We start from the raw sequence: 17,475 nt of genomic DNA, 5'->3' as shown, positions 1-17,475 counted from the left end.
TATTGAATTTGAATCCTGTGATTACTGTTGAAAATGTGGAATTATTGAATATATTTTACAGTGTGCAATTCCTATGTCGTTATTAAGGTTACTGAGTACATGGCAAGAAATGTCAAATTTCTTCTCGGAAGCTGACTTAAACATAGTTGTTGAGGACACATCAATCTCAGTTGGGATAGTTAAATCTGCATCACAGTGGAACAGAGAGAACTTAAAAATGAGATAATTATAACACATGTAAAGGAACCACTCCAACTGATCAGGCAATAAAGTATATAACTGAGAAGGACTAATTTCTAATCAAAGTAGATGCTAGATTTTCTTAAAAAGCAGTCATATTTTTGTTGACTCATGTCTGTATCCAAAAACCTCACTGTATCAAAATGAAAATTCATTGCATCATTTCCTACCCTGACTTATTTATTGGTTATGACCTTAACATGTCCTCACCATCCTCAGTCTTCCTTCTCTCCTCTACATTGCATAATGCAAATCCATGTTGTTGTCAGGTATCAAGGTTTCTTGATGCATCTCAGTTCCACTTCACTCTTTTATTAAGTCTTCTGAATCTTGGCCTTTCTGCTAAATTTCTCAATTTACAAAAATGACAGCTAGGTGTATCTAAAGAGGACATGGTTGTGCCATCCATAGCTTCGGGCCAAATTCAGCAGTGTGCTCTAATACTAAGTGCATATAATTACAAGTTGGAACACCATCCGGGAGGCTAAGTAGCAAAAACGGATGCATTGAGCCACCTCCACTGGCAGATACATTACAGGTGGAAGAGCCACTGGAAGAGTCCATAATGATTTTTGATTTTCTGGACACACTTCCAGTCACAGCTGACAATATTAGACTTTGGATGCAGAAAGGTCCGGTGCTGGCAAAGCTGAAACAAATGGTGGTGATGGAGAAACCAAAGGGCCATGGACCCCGAGAGACCATGTCATTGTCAGCATACTATTATGGGGAGCAACAGTGACTGTCGTGAGCAAAGGTCGCTGCCAGATACTCGCTGAATTCCATCAGGGGTTTGAGATCTTGGATAAGATTTGTAGCTCAGGTTGTGGATCAGTTTGCTCGTTTGCTCGCTGAACTGGTGGGCTTGTTTTCAGACATTTTCATCATCAAGCTAGGTAACATCACCAGTGAGCCTCTGGTGAAGTGCTCGTGTTCTGTCCTATTTGCTATGTATGTGTCTTGGTTTGTTGTGGTGGGTGATATCATTTCCGGTTGTTTCTGAGACATTGATAAATGGGATCGAAATCTACATGTTTATTAATGGAGTTCCGGTTTGAATACCAGGCCTCTAGGAATTCTTGCGCATGTCTTTGTTTGGCCTATCCCAGGATGGATGTATTGTCCCAGTTGAATTGGTGTCCCTTTTCCCCTGTGTGTATGGATATCAGTGATAACTGGTCATGTCTTTTGGCAGCTAGTTGGTGCTCATGTATCCTGGTAGCTAGTTTCCTGCTGGCTTGCCCAACATAATGTTTGTTACAGTCCTTGAAGGGAATTTTGTATATTACATTCGTTGCTCTGGCTACGGGTACAGTGTCCTTTAAATTAATCAGTAGTTAGTTCAGTGTGGTAATAGGTTTGTGGGCTACCATGATGCCTAGGGGCTGGAGTAGTTTAGTGGTCATCTTTTGTCATCCACCAGACTACTTCGGCCCCTAGGCATCATGGTAGCCCACAAACCCACTCTAACAACTAAAGGACCCCATATCCACAGCCAGAATAACAAACATAAGATACAAATTACCCTCCAAGAAGTGCAACAAACATTACATTGGACAAACCGGCAGGAAACTAGCCGCCAGGATACATGAGCACCAACGAGCTGCCAAAACACATGACCAATTATCACTGTATTCCAAACACACAGACAAAGAGGGACTCCAGTTCGACTGGGACAATACATCCATCCTGGGACAGGTCAAACAAAGACACGTGCAGGGATTCCTAGAAGCCTGGCATTCAAGCCGGAACTCCATTAACACGGATCTCATTTACCAACCTCTCAGAAACAGAACCGGAAATGCTTTCACCCACCACCACAAACCAAGACAGATCCGAAGCAAGTGGGACAGAGCACCAATGCTTCACCGGAAGCTCACTGGTGATGTTATCTAGCATGGTGACAAAATGCCTGTAAACAAACCTACCAGCTCAGCTAGCAAACCAACAACCTGATCCATCAGAGGTTTCTGAAATGAAGATGCTGGTGAGAAGTTATGTCTAATGGCCAGGATTGGACGCAGACATAGCCGTGTTGCTGGGGCAGTGTCTAGAGTGCCAACAAGGACAAAAATTACTGCCAGCAGTTACCCATATTCGTGGGAATGGCTGGGTAAACCCTGGATTCGGTTACATGTCGACAATGCAGGTCCTTTAATCAGCTCAACATTCTTAGTCATTGTGGAAGCTCACAGCTGGACGTGCATACAGCTCAATTGTCGAAAATGGAGATGATGATAGAAAAATGGCAAACATGGACTCCCAAAACTGTGGGTCACAGATAAAAGGCCATCATTTAAGAGCAGGGAATTTGAGTATTTCCTAAAGTCAAATGGCATTCAATATACAAGGAGAGCTCCATACTATCCATCATCCAATGAAAAAAAAAGCCTACAGCTTCACTAGATTCCAAACTGTACCAGTTCCTATTTGATTATAGGACCACGACTCACACAACTACAAGGATAGCTCCAGCAGAGTTGCTAATGGGGAGAAGACTCCATACCAGGTTAAGTATGATCTTCCCCAAGTTTGGGGGTTCAGGAGAGGGTGAAACAGCACCAGTAACGCTAATGTTGTACCCAAGACTCCGCTAAGCAAGAGAAGTAGTTTACCTCTGGGGATGATATTGTGTGTATGAACTACAGGAATGGCACTGCATGTATAAGAGGTATGGTCAACATGATGTCAGGACGAGTGATGTGTAAAGTTCGGGTAGATGTGACAGTCCTTAACAAGCATGTGGACCATATGAAAGCTGCAAACTCGCAAACAGGACAGAAGCAAAACGTGCCTGGTTCCTCAGAAGTTGGAAAAGCTGTCAGAACCTGTGGGTTCTCCCACTCATCAAGCATTGAAGAGACCTCAGAATGTGAAAAAGATATAATGGATGTCACCGCCTTGACACCTTTGCTGCCTGAAGAGAATGAATTTCTTCCAAGATGGTCTGGATACAAGAAGTGAGCTACTGTGTATAACATGCTGTCTATATCTGAAGGCAGTGTTGGAGAAGCCTGACCTGGTCTAAAATGCCCCAGCAGGAGCAGGCCTATGTTGTTGGACTAAGAGGGGGAAGAGTATAGTGATTGTAACGAGGTTACGAGTATAAGGATAGGAATGTTATGCTGTAGCTTTATAGACCTTCCGTTAGGCCACATTTGGAATACTGCATACAGTTCTGGTCATCACACTACCAGAATGATGGGGATGCTTTGGAGAGGATACAGAAAAGGTTTACCAGGATGTTGCCTGGTATGGGGCCTTTTAACTTTGAAGAAAGGTTGGATAGACTGGGCTTCTTTTTACTGAAACATATGAGAATGAGGGGCAACCTGATAGAAATCTATAAGGTTGTGAATGGCGTGGAGAGTGGAAAGTATGAGACTTTTGCCCAGGGTGGAGGGGGCAATTACTAGGGGACACAGGTTCAAGGTGCAGAGTGGGGAATATTTAAAAGAGATGTGCCAAGTTTTTTTCACATAAGGGATGGTGAGTTCCAGGAACATGCTGCCAGAGGAGGTGGTGGAGACAAAAAAAACTGCAGATGCTTGAACTAAAGTAGACAAGCAGAAGGCTGGAAGAATACAGCAAGTCAGGCAGCATCAGGAGGTGCAGAAGTCGGCGTTTTGGATGCAACCCTTCTTCAGGACTGGGAGTGGCTGTGGGGGGGGGAGCTGCAGATAAAGGGGGTGGCGGGTCAGGGTGATGAAATGGGGATAGGTGAAGACAGGTAGAGGGTATGACCTGGTTGGTCAATGGGAGGAATGAATCCTGTTGGTGGCAGGGAGCAGTGAAAGGGAGGGGAATGGGCTGGAAAGGGAATCGGGGGATGGGAAGGGAGGTTATTTGAAATTGGAGAACTCAATGTTGAATCCTCCAGCTGTAGGCTGCCCAGACGGAAGATGAGGTGTTGTTCCTCCAATTTGCACTGTTTTTGACAATGGAGGCAATGGAGGAGGCCAAGGATGGTCATGTTGGAAAGGGAATGGTGGGGGGAATTGAAATGGGTGGTGTCTGGGAGGCCTGGTCGGTGTGTTGGTGGAAGCAGACACAATAGCAGCATTCAGGAAACACCTGGACGAACAGATGAATAGGAAGTGAACAGAGGGATATGGATTCTGTAAGTGAAGACATTTTTAATATGGAAAGGCAAAATGTGTTGGCACAGACTTGGAAGGTGTTCCTTCCTGTTCCTGTACTGTACTGTTCTTTGTCAGCCAGGTGGACCTCGTAGAATGAGTTCCCTGACTGGACCGGATTAACAGCGCCAATCAGGGCCCAGGATAGAAATAAGAGTGTCAGACATCCGTTCACTCTGCAAGCTGGCTCTAAGGGAGTTGGATCAGTGCCAAGGACTCTCCATGTGTAAGTAAAGAGTGACTTGGCAACAGGATACTGGCCTCTATGGAGTCATTTGAGCATGCTGCTCCCAATTTTTGATAATATCAGGATCATTAAAGTCAGGCTCACCTTCATTAAGGCATTTACATCTGAAAATCGTGCTGTAGTGTGAGGCATATGTACCTGACCCCAAATTAAAAACCAATCCTAATATCCTCCTATCCTATGTCTATCATATAACTCTACACTCAGTGCAATTTATCATCTATGCCTGACAACAGTGAGAGAAAATTAAGCAGCCAGGCCTCCAGTTTCAGGCTGGAAAGTGCCCGTGTTGCAGCACAGTGTAATTTTGCCAGTTTCTCACACTCTGCTGGAACAAACACTGCTGTCTTTTAGAATTACAGCACTTAGGAGCACTTGGGGAATACCTCAGTGCTTCTTTCTGCCAGCTGCTAAGCCTGATTTGCAATAAATAATTCATTCTTCCTAAAATATTTAAAAATCTTCTCTTCTCAGGCTTTCATTGTGGATGTTCTCTCAACTGAAAGAAATGGAAAAACTTATATTTTAACTTCAGTCTTTCCAAGACATCCGCAGGGCTGTCATGTAGTTATGGCATCCATGAATATCCAGTGGCCTCCGTTTTGTCTGTGAGTGTGATTATTTATACATTTTGAGTGTATAAAAGGAATGTGCTTTCGCTTATCTCATTCACTTGGAATTATAGAAATGGTTTATTAAAAGCAATGGTAAGACTTCAATTTAGATTATTCATAAAATCTGTGGATTGAGCGAGATCATGGATGATCTTCAAGAAAGAAATTATTTATTAAATGTAACATATAAAAGATTGAATTAGATTACAAATTATGGCTAATAGAATATAAACTGTTGATAAATGATCGATGCAAATTGAGCCTACATTTGAAAAGTGCAATTGGTTGTAGATGTCTGTCAGTTTGTTTTAATTGAGAAAATATTATCTCAAGAAAATTGTGGATTCAAGCACACCCTGAATCATAACCTGCTCTGGCACGTCACTGCAGTGAAGGAATGCTGCATTGTCAGAGGCGTGTCTTCTACATGACATATTGAATCAAAGCTCTATCTGTCCGTTCTGGTGGATACAAAAATATCTGTCAAAGTAAATGAATTCTCCCAGTGTCTTTGTCAAGCTCCATTCAACACCACCAAAATGAATTATCTGGCCTTTAACCAAATTTGATCTTGGCATAAGTGAATAAACAAACATCTGCATCAGCCTAGAAAATGACACTTCAAAAAGTAACTGATTGGCTTTGAACTATGAAAGTTTGTCTTTTGATTTGAGGACCATTGGGAAATGTGATCTCACCTTGCAAAAGCAGAAAATATTGTCAAAACATTTGGCGTGCATGAAATTGTCTCAGTGAATTGAAAAAAAAATCCAGTTACCTTGTGTCCAAAGTGGAAGAAAATGGCATTGTAATTTCTACCACTGATGATATGGTATTCAATACAATTTCATATCATCAGCACACAATACTTCCCAGATTAGAATGGTGCAGGTAAAGCACAGCAGGTCAGGCAGCATCCAAGGAGCAAGAAAATTAACGTTTCAGGCAAACGCCATGATTCCCGAAGAAGGGCTTTTGCCCGAAACGTCAATTTTCCTGCTCCTTGGATGCTGCCAGACCTGCTGTGCATTTCCAGCACCACTCTAATCTTGACTCTGATCTCCAGCATCTGCAATACCCACTTCCCCCACAATACAGCCGAGGCAATCCTTTGGCCCAAGAGGAGCAAAGGGAAATTTGTGCCTTGGAGATCAGAATTTTAAGCAAAGTCTCCAGGTACTGATTTTTTTCACACTATACAGTAATGTTTTTCTTAAAAGCTGTTCCGTGATTCACTGAAGCCCTGAAAAGACCCAAGAATACCCATCGAGAAAGATGGCGCCTACAATTTTTGAAATTGGCCCAAAATGGTTCGCATTTTGCTCAATGGTTTTAACTCTTCCCTTCCATTCTTCAATTGTTTGCTGGTGGGGGTAACTACATCCCAGTTTAAATTAGCTAGGTAGTGCCCCACTATCATTACTGATGCACCCACATCAGTCATACAAACAACCCCCAAATCCTGTGTATGTATTCTGTCTCCTGGCAGGGAGACTGACTAGCGTGAAGGGCAGTGATGGTCGCTGTGAGAGGCCAACCTCCAGAAATATTAAGGTTTATATTCTTTAAAACTGGGCTATCAAGAAGATGGGATTGTTCTCAAAAAAAGTAAAGCTCTTGTGAGCTGGCTGCTGCAGTTAGAAGGAAAAGTCTCCTCAAAGTTGTTCATCTTTTCACTCCAGATGCTGATGATATTTTGTTAACTTTTGTACTTTACCTCCAAACCAGTTCTTGGAAAAAGTTTCTGATGTTGACGAAGCAACATTTGAAAATAGATTAGCATCAAGAGTTCAGCTCAGGAGCTAATAATGGACACTTGGTAAATGATAATGATGTAAAAATAAGCCTAATAAATAACACCAAAACAACATACCCTGGGAATGAGCAGCAAAAGTCCTACTTAGCTTCTACCCTCCCCATCTCAGTCTTTCATAGTGGAGATAGATTTAAAAATAGCCTCAAAAACATCCTCAATGTCACCTGAAGTCAGTTTAAAGAAAAGTGGCTGGTAAAGTGCTATTTATATAAGATACAGAGGCAGCAATGATACTTACATATTTTGGAAAGGCCTCAGTGCTATTTATAGCCAATGAGCAAGGTTATGTTCTTATTTTAGGACATCAATAACGATTCAATTTCTCTCCAACCATCAAATATGTCTTTTTCCCCATTTCGTTCTTTTTGCTTAAGCTACAAATACCACTTGTTCCCTGAAGGCCAAGGTTACAGCTTGGAGAATAATAAGCTCAGATCAAAAGCAAAACAGACAGCATAGACAGCATTTTAAGATGAAAGAACAAATAAAATGTGACAGTGGGCTTAGATCTTGAATAAAATCAGGCTGCATCACTTGCCCTCCTCTGCTTGGAAATGGTGAGCAATACTGGTGATATATCAGACACGTGTCGCAGGAAGGAATAAGGGGATAAAGTGCGTGATGTAAGATGCAGCTATTGCAATAAATGGTATGCACCAACAAATAGACAGTATAGTGAAATGTTCCTTTGTGACTCCAGAACCATATCTTCATCTGTCAAAAAATCAGTTCCATTAACTTCACCATAATTCCTTGCTAATAGACAGTAACTTTATGGCGTCTTGTCTCATGCCACCTCCCTACATTGCTACCTGACATCAATGCCAGAATTACATCTACCTTTCAGGCTTGAATCAGTCATTGGGAACCAGTTGAAGTCAGCCTCAGAAGCAGTAGTCACTGCACAACCTATTCTTCTGATAAATATAAGCTAATGAGCTGTGCGTAAACTTTGAACTGTATGTTAGCTCTATATCTGATGAAAGTATTTTGCTTTTACAGTTACTCTCTACTTTTCCTTGATTTCAAATGTATCAAAAATTACCTTTGGTTCTCAGAAAAATATGGTTCAGAATGTTCTGAAATAGAGTGTAGTATTTGAAAATCAGTGCCTTTGCAGAGGTGGTGAGGTGGGGAAACACAAATATACAGGACCATGTAAAGGCGGGTAGTGGGTTTCATCCAGTCTGTAGGATATCTTTACGCAACTATAGCCCTGTGAGCACTCGAAGACATTAAGCAAAGCACAGATATGCAATGGTGAAAAGTTTGGATGAAGGGGGCTAGTTTCTCCTCCATGATCCCAGTCAAAATTAGGCCACATCATTATGAATATGGATGCAAAATTCAAGTAGTGACACCTGGCAAGAATTTTCTTCACTTGGGGCATTGCTGATTCCTGACATTCCCCATCCATCTGATGTAACTGTGGGAGTTCTGATGACACTTTTGGGAAGCCGCCATTTAAACATCTCTTGTCACATCTTATAGTGCACTGTATTAATGCTGGGACAGGGTAGAAGTTCCACCTTACTCAAGTTACCCCCAAAGATCAGAATCGCATCCAATACCTCTGTCAAACGGCTTTTTTATGCCCTAATAGTTGGTTATGAGCAGCAATGAACTGTTTGTCAGACACGGTAAAGATGGACTTGCTGTTTAGCTCAGCATTATTTTTGAGATGGTCTGTTCTTGCGCATCTTTACATTTTCAAGTCACAGCAGTGATATAAAGTCATCACCAATCACATCTTAGATTTACAAATTTTCTGGAGTCCTACCCTACCTCACTCACTAAAGGAAATAACCTAAAACCTCTAAAAACGGATGATATCAATATTCAACAGGAATTGTAAATAAAATGAAAACTGAAAGAACCCTGCGGACACGAAATCAGAAACAAAAATCGAAATTGCTGGAAAGGCTCAGCAGGTGTGAAGAGAAATCAGAGTTAACGTTTTGAGTACAGTGATCCTTCCTCAGAACTATGTGTGACTGTAAATAAATGTTTAAATATCAGGGGAGGTTTTGTGATTCAGTAGACGGAGTCTCTACCTCTGAGCCAGAAGATCCAGACCCAAGTCACACTCCAGGATTTGTTGGTCGTGGAAAAAGGATTCTTGATGTGTCCAAACAGATTACTGATCAACTGGTTAATGCTTCCAGCATGCCCATGGCAGGCAGTAACAGCAGGAAAGATTCGTGGTCAGTCGTTTTTGACGCAGAGTGTCTCTTGAACAATGACTACTTATCCTTTTCACTAACAAATAAAAATGCCTCATTGCTCCGTGCAAACTATGGTTTATTATGGCTACATGTACATGCAACAGAATGACTATTCCCCTATTCACAAATGATTTTATGTATGTTCTGAAGTAAAATCCTATCTGTAACTCTGATATAAATTACTTACCACTTAGGTCCAAGTTGACACTACGATGGCACACCTGATGTGGACTTAGAACCAAGTGTGTGGCAGACTTAGACAATTAGCAACCATAATAAGATTGTTGCTAATTGACAGCCAACCTAGATGACTAATGTAAAATGGAGGATCCAATGTGTTAGTAGAAGCTGGGCTCCTAATGATTCACTTAAGAAATAACATGCAACCAAGGTTTTAAGTGGGTAGCATTCTAACTGGGCAAGTTAGAATTATGAGGGATTTAATCAGCACAGGTCATTTGACACAACTTCAAAGTGCATGCCTCAAACAAGCCTTCTTGCACCTTCCTTCACTCAACTCAATGAATATTTTCTGTCCCTGTCTCCTTCATCTTTTCCCCTGAAAATTATCTGTGCCATTCACTTGAAGCAGGGGATAGTGTCCAGCACTCTGTAGTCGTTCCTAGCTGTACAGCTGAAGCTGGTTGCTGTGTTTAAATTATTAAAGGTCAGTAGGGAGTATCCCTACATGGAAACAGTGTACATTCCATATCAGGCAATTAGAAGTCTATCTGCAAGGATCTTGTCTGTCATTTGTTTTGGAGACTCTTAACCATACTAATCTGATATCCAATGACCAAAATAAATCCTTAACTAATACACTCTTAAATTTCCTACATCCAGAATTAATTCCTCATTACCTATGATTCTAAAGTAAAAACAAAAATAATTTTTAATGCAATGTATGTCAATGATTGAAAGGGAAAGATTGGGAAAAGCAGCAAGTGTGATCCTTTGTTGAATCTCTAGAAACTGATTGAAGTCGCAATGGAAATGCTGGCTTATTTTTCCTTTTTGGATGCTTATTTGCTTGTTGTGTAATTCCATTATTTTTGAGACTCGAACTTGTATTTTCAGGATTTGAGGTTTGTCTTTTTGTCTCGATCAATCATTTTGTAAGAACTATGGGAAGAGAGGTTCATTTGCATATTGACGCATCCAGACTTGTGTCGATTCCCCTAAAGCAGGTACAAGTATACTATAAATTGCTGCCAGCACAGCCACACTATTGTCTTCATTTTTGCCTGTGCACCACCCCCCCCCCAACTTATTCCAAACTTTTCATTTATATATAAGGATCCTCAATTATTATCAAAATCTACAGTATTGGGCTTGCTAATGACATTTACCAAACTTACGGTAGCTGAAAATTTAAAGTATTCCTTTCACAGGAAAATTCTAGTGATTTTTATTGTTCCTTTCTAGGACATAAACAAAATCACTTCTCCTCATCTTCCCCAGTAGGCATTGATTGATTGCACATACTATATTGTGCTCTGTCAAGAAAAGCATTTCCTAACAATTTCAGTCCAAAGCAGTTTATACAATCAGGAAAAGATAGAGGAATCAATAAAAGGCTTTGATCTCCAACAAAACAAATCATATTGTTTCTTTTTTGCCTTTCCAGCACTTTTCCCTTTACTGTTCAAAGCTCACTTGACTTGAGCTCCAGTCATACATCAGCCAGGCTGGCAATGACATTAAGAAAAAATGGTAAGAAGAACATTAGATCTATACAGATATTACTTTTCCTCAAGATACTGAGTATTTTGGAGATGATATTCTAAAGATCTTCAATATTATATCTGAGTGCTATTATGCTCTTATGAGTGGTCATCCTTCATCTACAAGCCCAGATGAAGAACAAGGGTATGAATCAACTGCACTTTGAAGATATTCTGTTTCCTGAACAGGTTTATAATTTCACTGCAGCTGGTGCATAAAGCTAATCTTCTTTTTGGTGTCTACTTTCCAGCAGCCTTCACTGGACATCAGTACATTCTGGCTGTTTTCACCTTCCCTAACTCAGATACTGTTTTAAGCTGAGTCCACACCACATGGTGTAAGATCCATCTGGTGGATTTGTTACCACCATCCTTTCTCCGGGTAGGGATCTATAGGACCTGTTTGGTCTAATCTGGGCAGTCTAACAAGAAGAGGCTATTGTCTTAAGTAAGACAGACTCTAGCACAAGGTAGCAACTAGGTACAAGTGAGATTGATATGATAAGCATTGTTGCTGAGACTGTGAGGGAGATTTCAATATTAGGTCTTACTCCTTTGAGGTCCAAAGCTGACCCCCGCCCCACTCCCCACACACCCCCGAACAAATTCTTTTGTCATCATCATATTGGGCAGTGCTGAATGCATTCCTCAGCATGAACTCTTTCAAACTCTTACAACAGGCACAAGGACCAATTATGGCACTTTTCCATTTGACTTGGATGAGCTCTGTTAACATAAAAGCCAGTTACTCAATCCCAGCCATGCTGGTCCAAATTGAGCAAAACCTTCTATTTATGAAATGACCAAATACATTTTGCTGTACATAAAACACAACATTATTCCTCAACTCTTCTGCAATGTAGAAACAGAATTCCAACAGACAGATTAAAACTGGTTACATAAATGCATGTGTTCTCTCACCTTCAATATAGGAATAGGAAGTGCTTTTCCTTCTTTGTCCAAGGAAACATAAGTAAAGAATGCAGTAACAGCAGGAGCCTTTCCTTTTGGACTTTCCATGACATGGTCAACATCCACAAAAACTTCAATCTCCATAGATTTGTTACTTGTAAACGTCATTCGACCAGAAACAGTCATTACAGATCCTGTAAAGGAAATTAATTGTAGTTAGAAAAAGACATTAACTCCTGTAATCAGAGAAATGACTGGAAAGAGAATTTGTGTTCATTGAGCATTTTGCACACTCATAATATCCCAAAACAACTGAAAGCCAACAAATTCTTGCCAAAGTGCAATTCTTTTGATGGTAACATTTCACACACTGCAGACTGATGACTGAAGATTGATCAAGATATTGAAAGAGCTTCCCATTCGTCTTGAAAAACTTCTCAAATCTACTTGAACCAGTGAAGGTGGCCTCAATTTAGCAATGGCATCTGTGACAATTAGCAAACTCTTTACTCCACTGAAGAGGAGCTGAATATTATTTAAATGGAGAAAGACTGCAGAAAGCAGCAGTACAGAAACATTTTAGGGTTCTTGTGCATAAGGCACAAAAAACTTGCATACAGGTTCAGCAGTTAATACAGAAGATAAATGGAATATTAGCCTTTATTTCAAAGAGAATAGTGTACAAAAGTAGGTCTATAAAAACAGAAGTCTTGCTAAAATTAGAGAAGATACTAGTCTAACCACATTGAGAACACTATGAACAATTTTGGATCCCTTATCTAACAAAAGATATACTGGCGTTGTGGAGAGCCCAGATAAGCTTCATTATGTTGATTCTGGGTATGGAATTTGAAAGTGATTTTCTAATGAGAAGATATGCACTTGTATTGACTGGATTTAAAGGAATGAGAGGCAACACTTACTGAAACATAAAATTCTTAGGGAGAGCTTGACAGAGTCGATGATGGGAGAATGTTTTTCTTTGTGGGCGAGTCTAGGACCAGAGGGCATAATCTCAAATTAAAGAGTGACTCAGTTATGACAGAGGTGATGAGGAATTTCTTCTCTCAGAGGGTAGTGAAATTGTGGAATTCTTTATCTCAGGGAGTTTTTTTAGATTAGATTAGCTTCCCTACAGTGTGGAAACAGGCCCTTTGGTGCAACTAGTCCACACCAACTCTCTGAAGAGTAACCCATCCAGACCCATTTCCCTCTGACTAATGCACCTAACACTATGGGCAATTTAACATGGCCAATTACCCTGACCTGCACAGGTTTGGACTGTGGGAGAAAACCGGAGCACCTGGAGGAAACCCATGCAGACACAGGGAGAACGTGTAAACTCAACACAGACAGTCGCCCAAGGCTGGAATTGAACCTGGGGCCCTGGTGCTGTGAGGCAGCAGAGTTAACCACTGAGCCACCGAGAGTTGTATAAGCTTTACGTATACTCAAGGCTGAGACAGACAGATTTGTAACCTGCAAGGAATCAAGGGTAATGAAGAAAAGGTAGGAAAATGAAGTTGAGGACGACCAGATCAGCCAGGATCTCACTGAATATTGGAGCAGGCTTGATGTGCCTACTTGTGTTCATATGAGTATGGTCTTATGGCATCGTGCTTGTTTATCGAGCCTTCTTCACTATTCAATGAGATCATGGCCGATCTGATAATCCTCAACTTCACTTTCTAATCTTTTCTCTATTACCCTTGATCCCTTACTGGTTAAAAGTCTGTCTGGTTATGCATCGTTTATGTGCTTAAGCCCTGAACTGGGACTTGAACACAAACTTCTGGCTCAGAGGCAACAGAGGTGCTGAACGAAGGTGACACAAATACTACTCTTCATGCAAAATATTCAATTTGTATCTGAATCTTAATTGTAGACCTCTTCCCTTACCTCGGGGGAAATCATGTCTCTCATGCTGTTACACATTCAATCACTTACCACTGAATGAAATTAAATACTGTGTCCAGTGTGTCATACCAGATGTAATTCCACTAAGAGATTAATCAAAACCAAAGGTTATTGTCTGCTACTTTAAAATAGAAATGACACAGCATAATAGTAGATTAGCAATATTCTGCATGAAAATCTAGAACTGTAGAAATGTAATTCATCAAGATTATGTCAGAAAGGGTGAAGTATCATGGAATGTAAGTCCTGTTATAGAGATCAACAGATAAAGTGAAACATTATAGCTTTAAAACATGTATTTTCCTAAATGCATTGTCCAAACTTTTCCAGTTTGTGTGCTGATTTGTTGAGTGATTCTAGGATAAACACAATAAATTGTGGCTCTTCTCTGGATCGGGTGGGGTGGAGGAGATCAATCAGGACTGACTGTTCTTGATCATTCTTTAGTGAAAAACAACTCCCCAACTCCCAGTCCCATCCCCGTAGGAAGAGAGCAAAGGAGTAGATTTGGCTGTGAAAACCAATAAACTATTTCTCTGCACAGTATTTATCTAATTTCACCTTGAAGATATTTAAACTTCTAGCCACTACAACCTCCCTCAATAAACAGTTCCAATAATCACTTCACCTTTCAGTGAAGCAATGCATTCCACCTTTTTCTACGTCTTTTCAGCTTAAACTCTTGATGCCTTGTTATCTTGGTTGACAGAATTCTCAAACTACTCAAATAATTCAATAACAAACCCTAGAGAGTTGCATGCACCCACATGCTGTTGGTGAATCACAGAAATCAGTCGCTGAATTAATGAGCCATACAATAGTTGCTAGGTTTTCTAGCATTGTGCTCACTCCCAGTAACAACATTTTCAGAATTTGACAATGTCCTGAGACAACAATCAATAAAACTCTTAAAGATGCAAAGCAATCAATGAAGCAGCAGACTCATGGGAACAGGCCAAAGGAATAATTTCAGTCAAAGCTGGGTGAACTGATCAAGAATTTTAATTCAAAATTCATGCTTAGGAAGCCTCCTTAGGAACAGCAATGAAAGCAGAGCTGAGAAGTGTTGTAAAGGTTATGCATTGATCATATTTTATACAAGTTTATTTTACATCCAAAACAAAGTATCTCTTACATCAGTGGATAGGCCATGGATCAGTGAATTACAGATTATCCATCATATTTTGCAGCAAGGATTTTACTTACTTTCAGGATTAGGACAATATTGTTTGAGCTATGTATCCTGCTCATGGTCTACTGTTTCAGTGCAGCCTTTAGCACCTTACCATTTTGTTTTCAATGCCAGTGTTTACCCTTGCTCACCCCAGGCAGAAACCTAGCTTGATAGATGACATATGGATTTGTTTTGGTTTTAACAAAGTAGTCTCTCACGGAAACATAAGCATATATTGCTGCATTTTGACTTTAACATGAATTTATTTTAAAAGAAAAAAATAGCAGAATAGAATAAACAAACTGTCCACCTATAATATAAATTCAATGATTTTTAAACACAGAGTAAGGGTATAATCTCATCACACCTAAAACATTCTTTAATAAATTAGAAAAAACTATTTTTATAGTACCCAAAACACACCCCTGGTACAATTATCTAATACAGTATTCATATATCTTGAATTGAACACCTCAGTTGGTTCAAGTCACTTGCAATTATAAATTTTAAATTCGACCTCCAGGAAGAAACTATCATACACCTCAATTTAAATGTATTTGGCTTTAAGTAACCTCTTCAGGGTTTTATTCCAACTCTTCCAATCTGGGACAGACACCAATTCTTCATTTCAAGGTCAACTAGTAAAGTACATATCATCCCATTCTCAGGAGCCCTGGTCTAATCAACTATCCTATTCCAAGTGTTTCACAGGACTGCCCAAATAAAAGAGAAACCAAAAGTCGCCATCTCTACGTTTAAAAAAGTTTCAGAAGACTCTAACAAATCTTGAAGACTCGTTGCTTTCCTTGCTGGGTCACAAAAGCAATCTAAAATATACAAAAAAGAAATCAATTCTTGGTGCACAAAAGTACATCCACTCAAAAGCTAGGTCTCCAAAACTGTTTTAAAAGAAATCACTGTGGCTACAGAAATACTTACAAGTTAACTATTAAGTTCAGATACACAGAATCTCACTGGTTACTAGCTCAGAAACCAGAAACCCAAACTTATAAAAAATATGATATTAATTATACGCAAATCCCACAGTTTGCAACATACTATGTAAAGGACAGGAAAGCACCAACATGAAACTAAGGTTTTGAGGAACAAAAGGTAACAGCAAGAAACTGATGAGACTGAGAGCAAAGAAAGAAAATGAACCACCAGAATTTGGACTTCAAGATCAGGGTCAAAAGTTATAAACACAGAGAAACATGAATGTGCTATGGATGCTGGAAATATGAAATAAAAACAAAGATCCGAAGAAATACAGCAGGTCTGGCAGCATCTGATGGTTAGTTTATGGGCGGCACGGTGTCTCAGTGGTTAGCACTATTGCCTCACAGCACCAGGGACCTGAGTTCGATTCCAGCCTCAGGCAACTGTGTGTGTGTAGTTTGCACATTCTCCTCGTGTCTGTGTGGATTTCCTCTAGGTGCTCTTCACAGCCCAAAAGATGTGCAAGTTAGGTGAAGCGGCCAAGCTAAATTGCCCATAGTTCAGAGATATATAGGTTAGGTGCAGGAGAAAAGTAAAGTAATAGGGTAGGGGTATATCTCTGGATGGGATACTCTTCGGCGGGTCAATGTGGACTTGTTGGGCCAAACGGCCTGTTTCTACACTGTAGGGATTCTATAAATCTTTCTGTAGAGAGAAAACAGAGTTAACATTTCGAATCAGTGACTTTTCATCAGGAGTGAGAGAGACAGACAGAGAAAGAGAGCAAGGGAGACAGGGAGGATAGGCAAACAAAGGGATTGCTGATGATAAGCCGAGAAACAGATTATAGCTAGGTGGTATGCTAATGGGCAGTGTAAATGCATGACTGTGTGTTGGGTGCAGCCTATACAAGACAGGGCCTAGGGGTGTGGATGAAGGGAATGAGCAAGAGAGATGGAATGAATGAGGGACAGGGTGTTCATGCTCTGAAAAGCCCAATGTTGAGTCTGAAAGGTTAAGGGCTTATGCCCAAAACGTCGATTCTCCTGCTCCTTGGATGCTGCCTGACCTGCTGCGCTTTTCCAACAACACATTTTCAGCTCTGATCTCCAGCATCTGCAGTCCTCACTTTCTCCTATAAGGTGCCCAGGTAGAAGATGAATTATTGTTCCAACAGCCAGCATTCAGCCTTGCTGGAGCACTGCAGTAGGCCTTGGTCAGAAATGTCAGCATAGAAACATGGTGTTTTGAAGTGAAAGTCAAGGGTGAGCTTGGGGTCATTTTTAAGGACAGAGTGTAGGTGTTCAGCAAAGTGGTCACCCAGTCTGCTTTTCATCTTCCCAATGTAGAGAAGATGACAGTGTGAGTACCAGGGAGGAAGTAAGTGGGTGCATACAACATGCAACTGTTGCACCCTCTATGATTGCATGGGAAGGTGTCGTGGAGTGTGGGGAAGTGTTGGGAGGGGAGGAGAATTGGACTAGGGTGTCCTGGAGGAAATGGTCCCTGCAGAATTTTGAAAAGGAAG

General features: G+C 40.6%; 1 protein-coding gene across 4 annotated transcripts in view; it reads right to left on the bottom strand.

Moving 5' to 3' along the window:
• Positions 1-17,475, bottom strand: part of acot7 (acyl-CoA thioesterase 7) — a 301,602-nt gene that overhangs the window by 20,634 nt on the left and 263,493 nt on the right. For all 4 annotated transcript variants that reach the window (XM_072586226.1, XM_072586223.1, XM_072586225.1 and 1 more), the window contains one exon: positions 11,927-12,111. In XM_072586226.1, the coding sequence (XP_072442327.1) occupies positions 11,927-12,111 (185 nt within the window). The remainder of the gene's footprint in view (positions 1-11,926; positions 12,112-17,475) is intronic.

This window comes from Chiloscyllium punctatum, chromosome 16, assembly GCF_047496795.1.
Source record: "Chiloscyllium punctatum isolate Juve2018m chromosome 16, sChiPun1.3, whole genome shotgun sequence".
Taxonomy (NCBI): domain Eukaryota; kingdom Metazoa; phylum Chordata; class Chondrichthyes; order Orectolobiformes; family Hemiscylliidae; genus Chiloscyllium; species Chiloscyllium punctatum.
The sequence above is the reverse complement of the archived record's forward strand: the minus strand, read 5'-3'. Positions and strand labels throughout refer to the sequence as shown.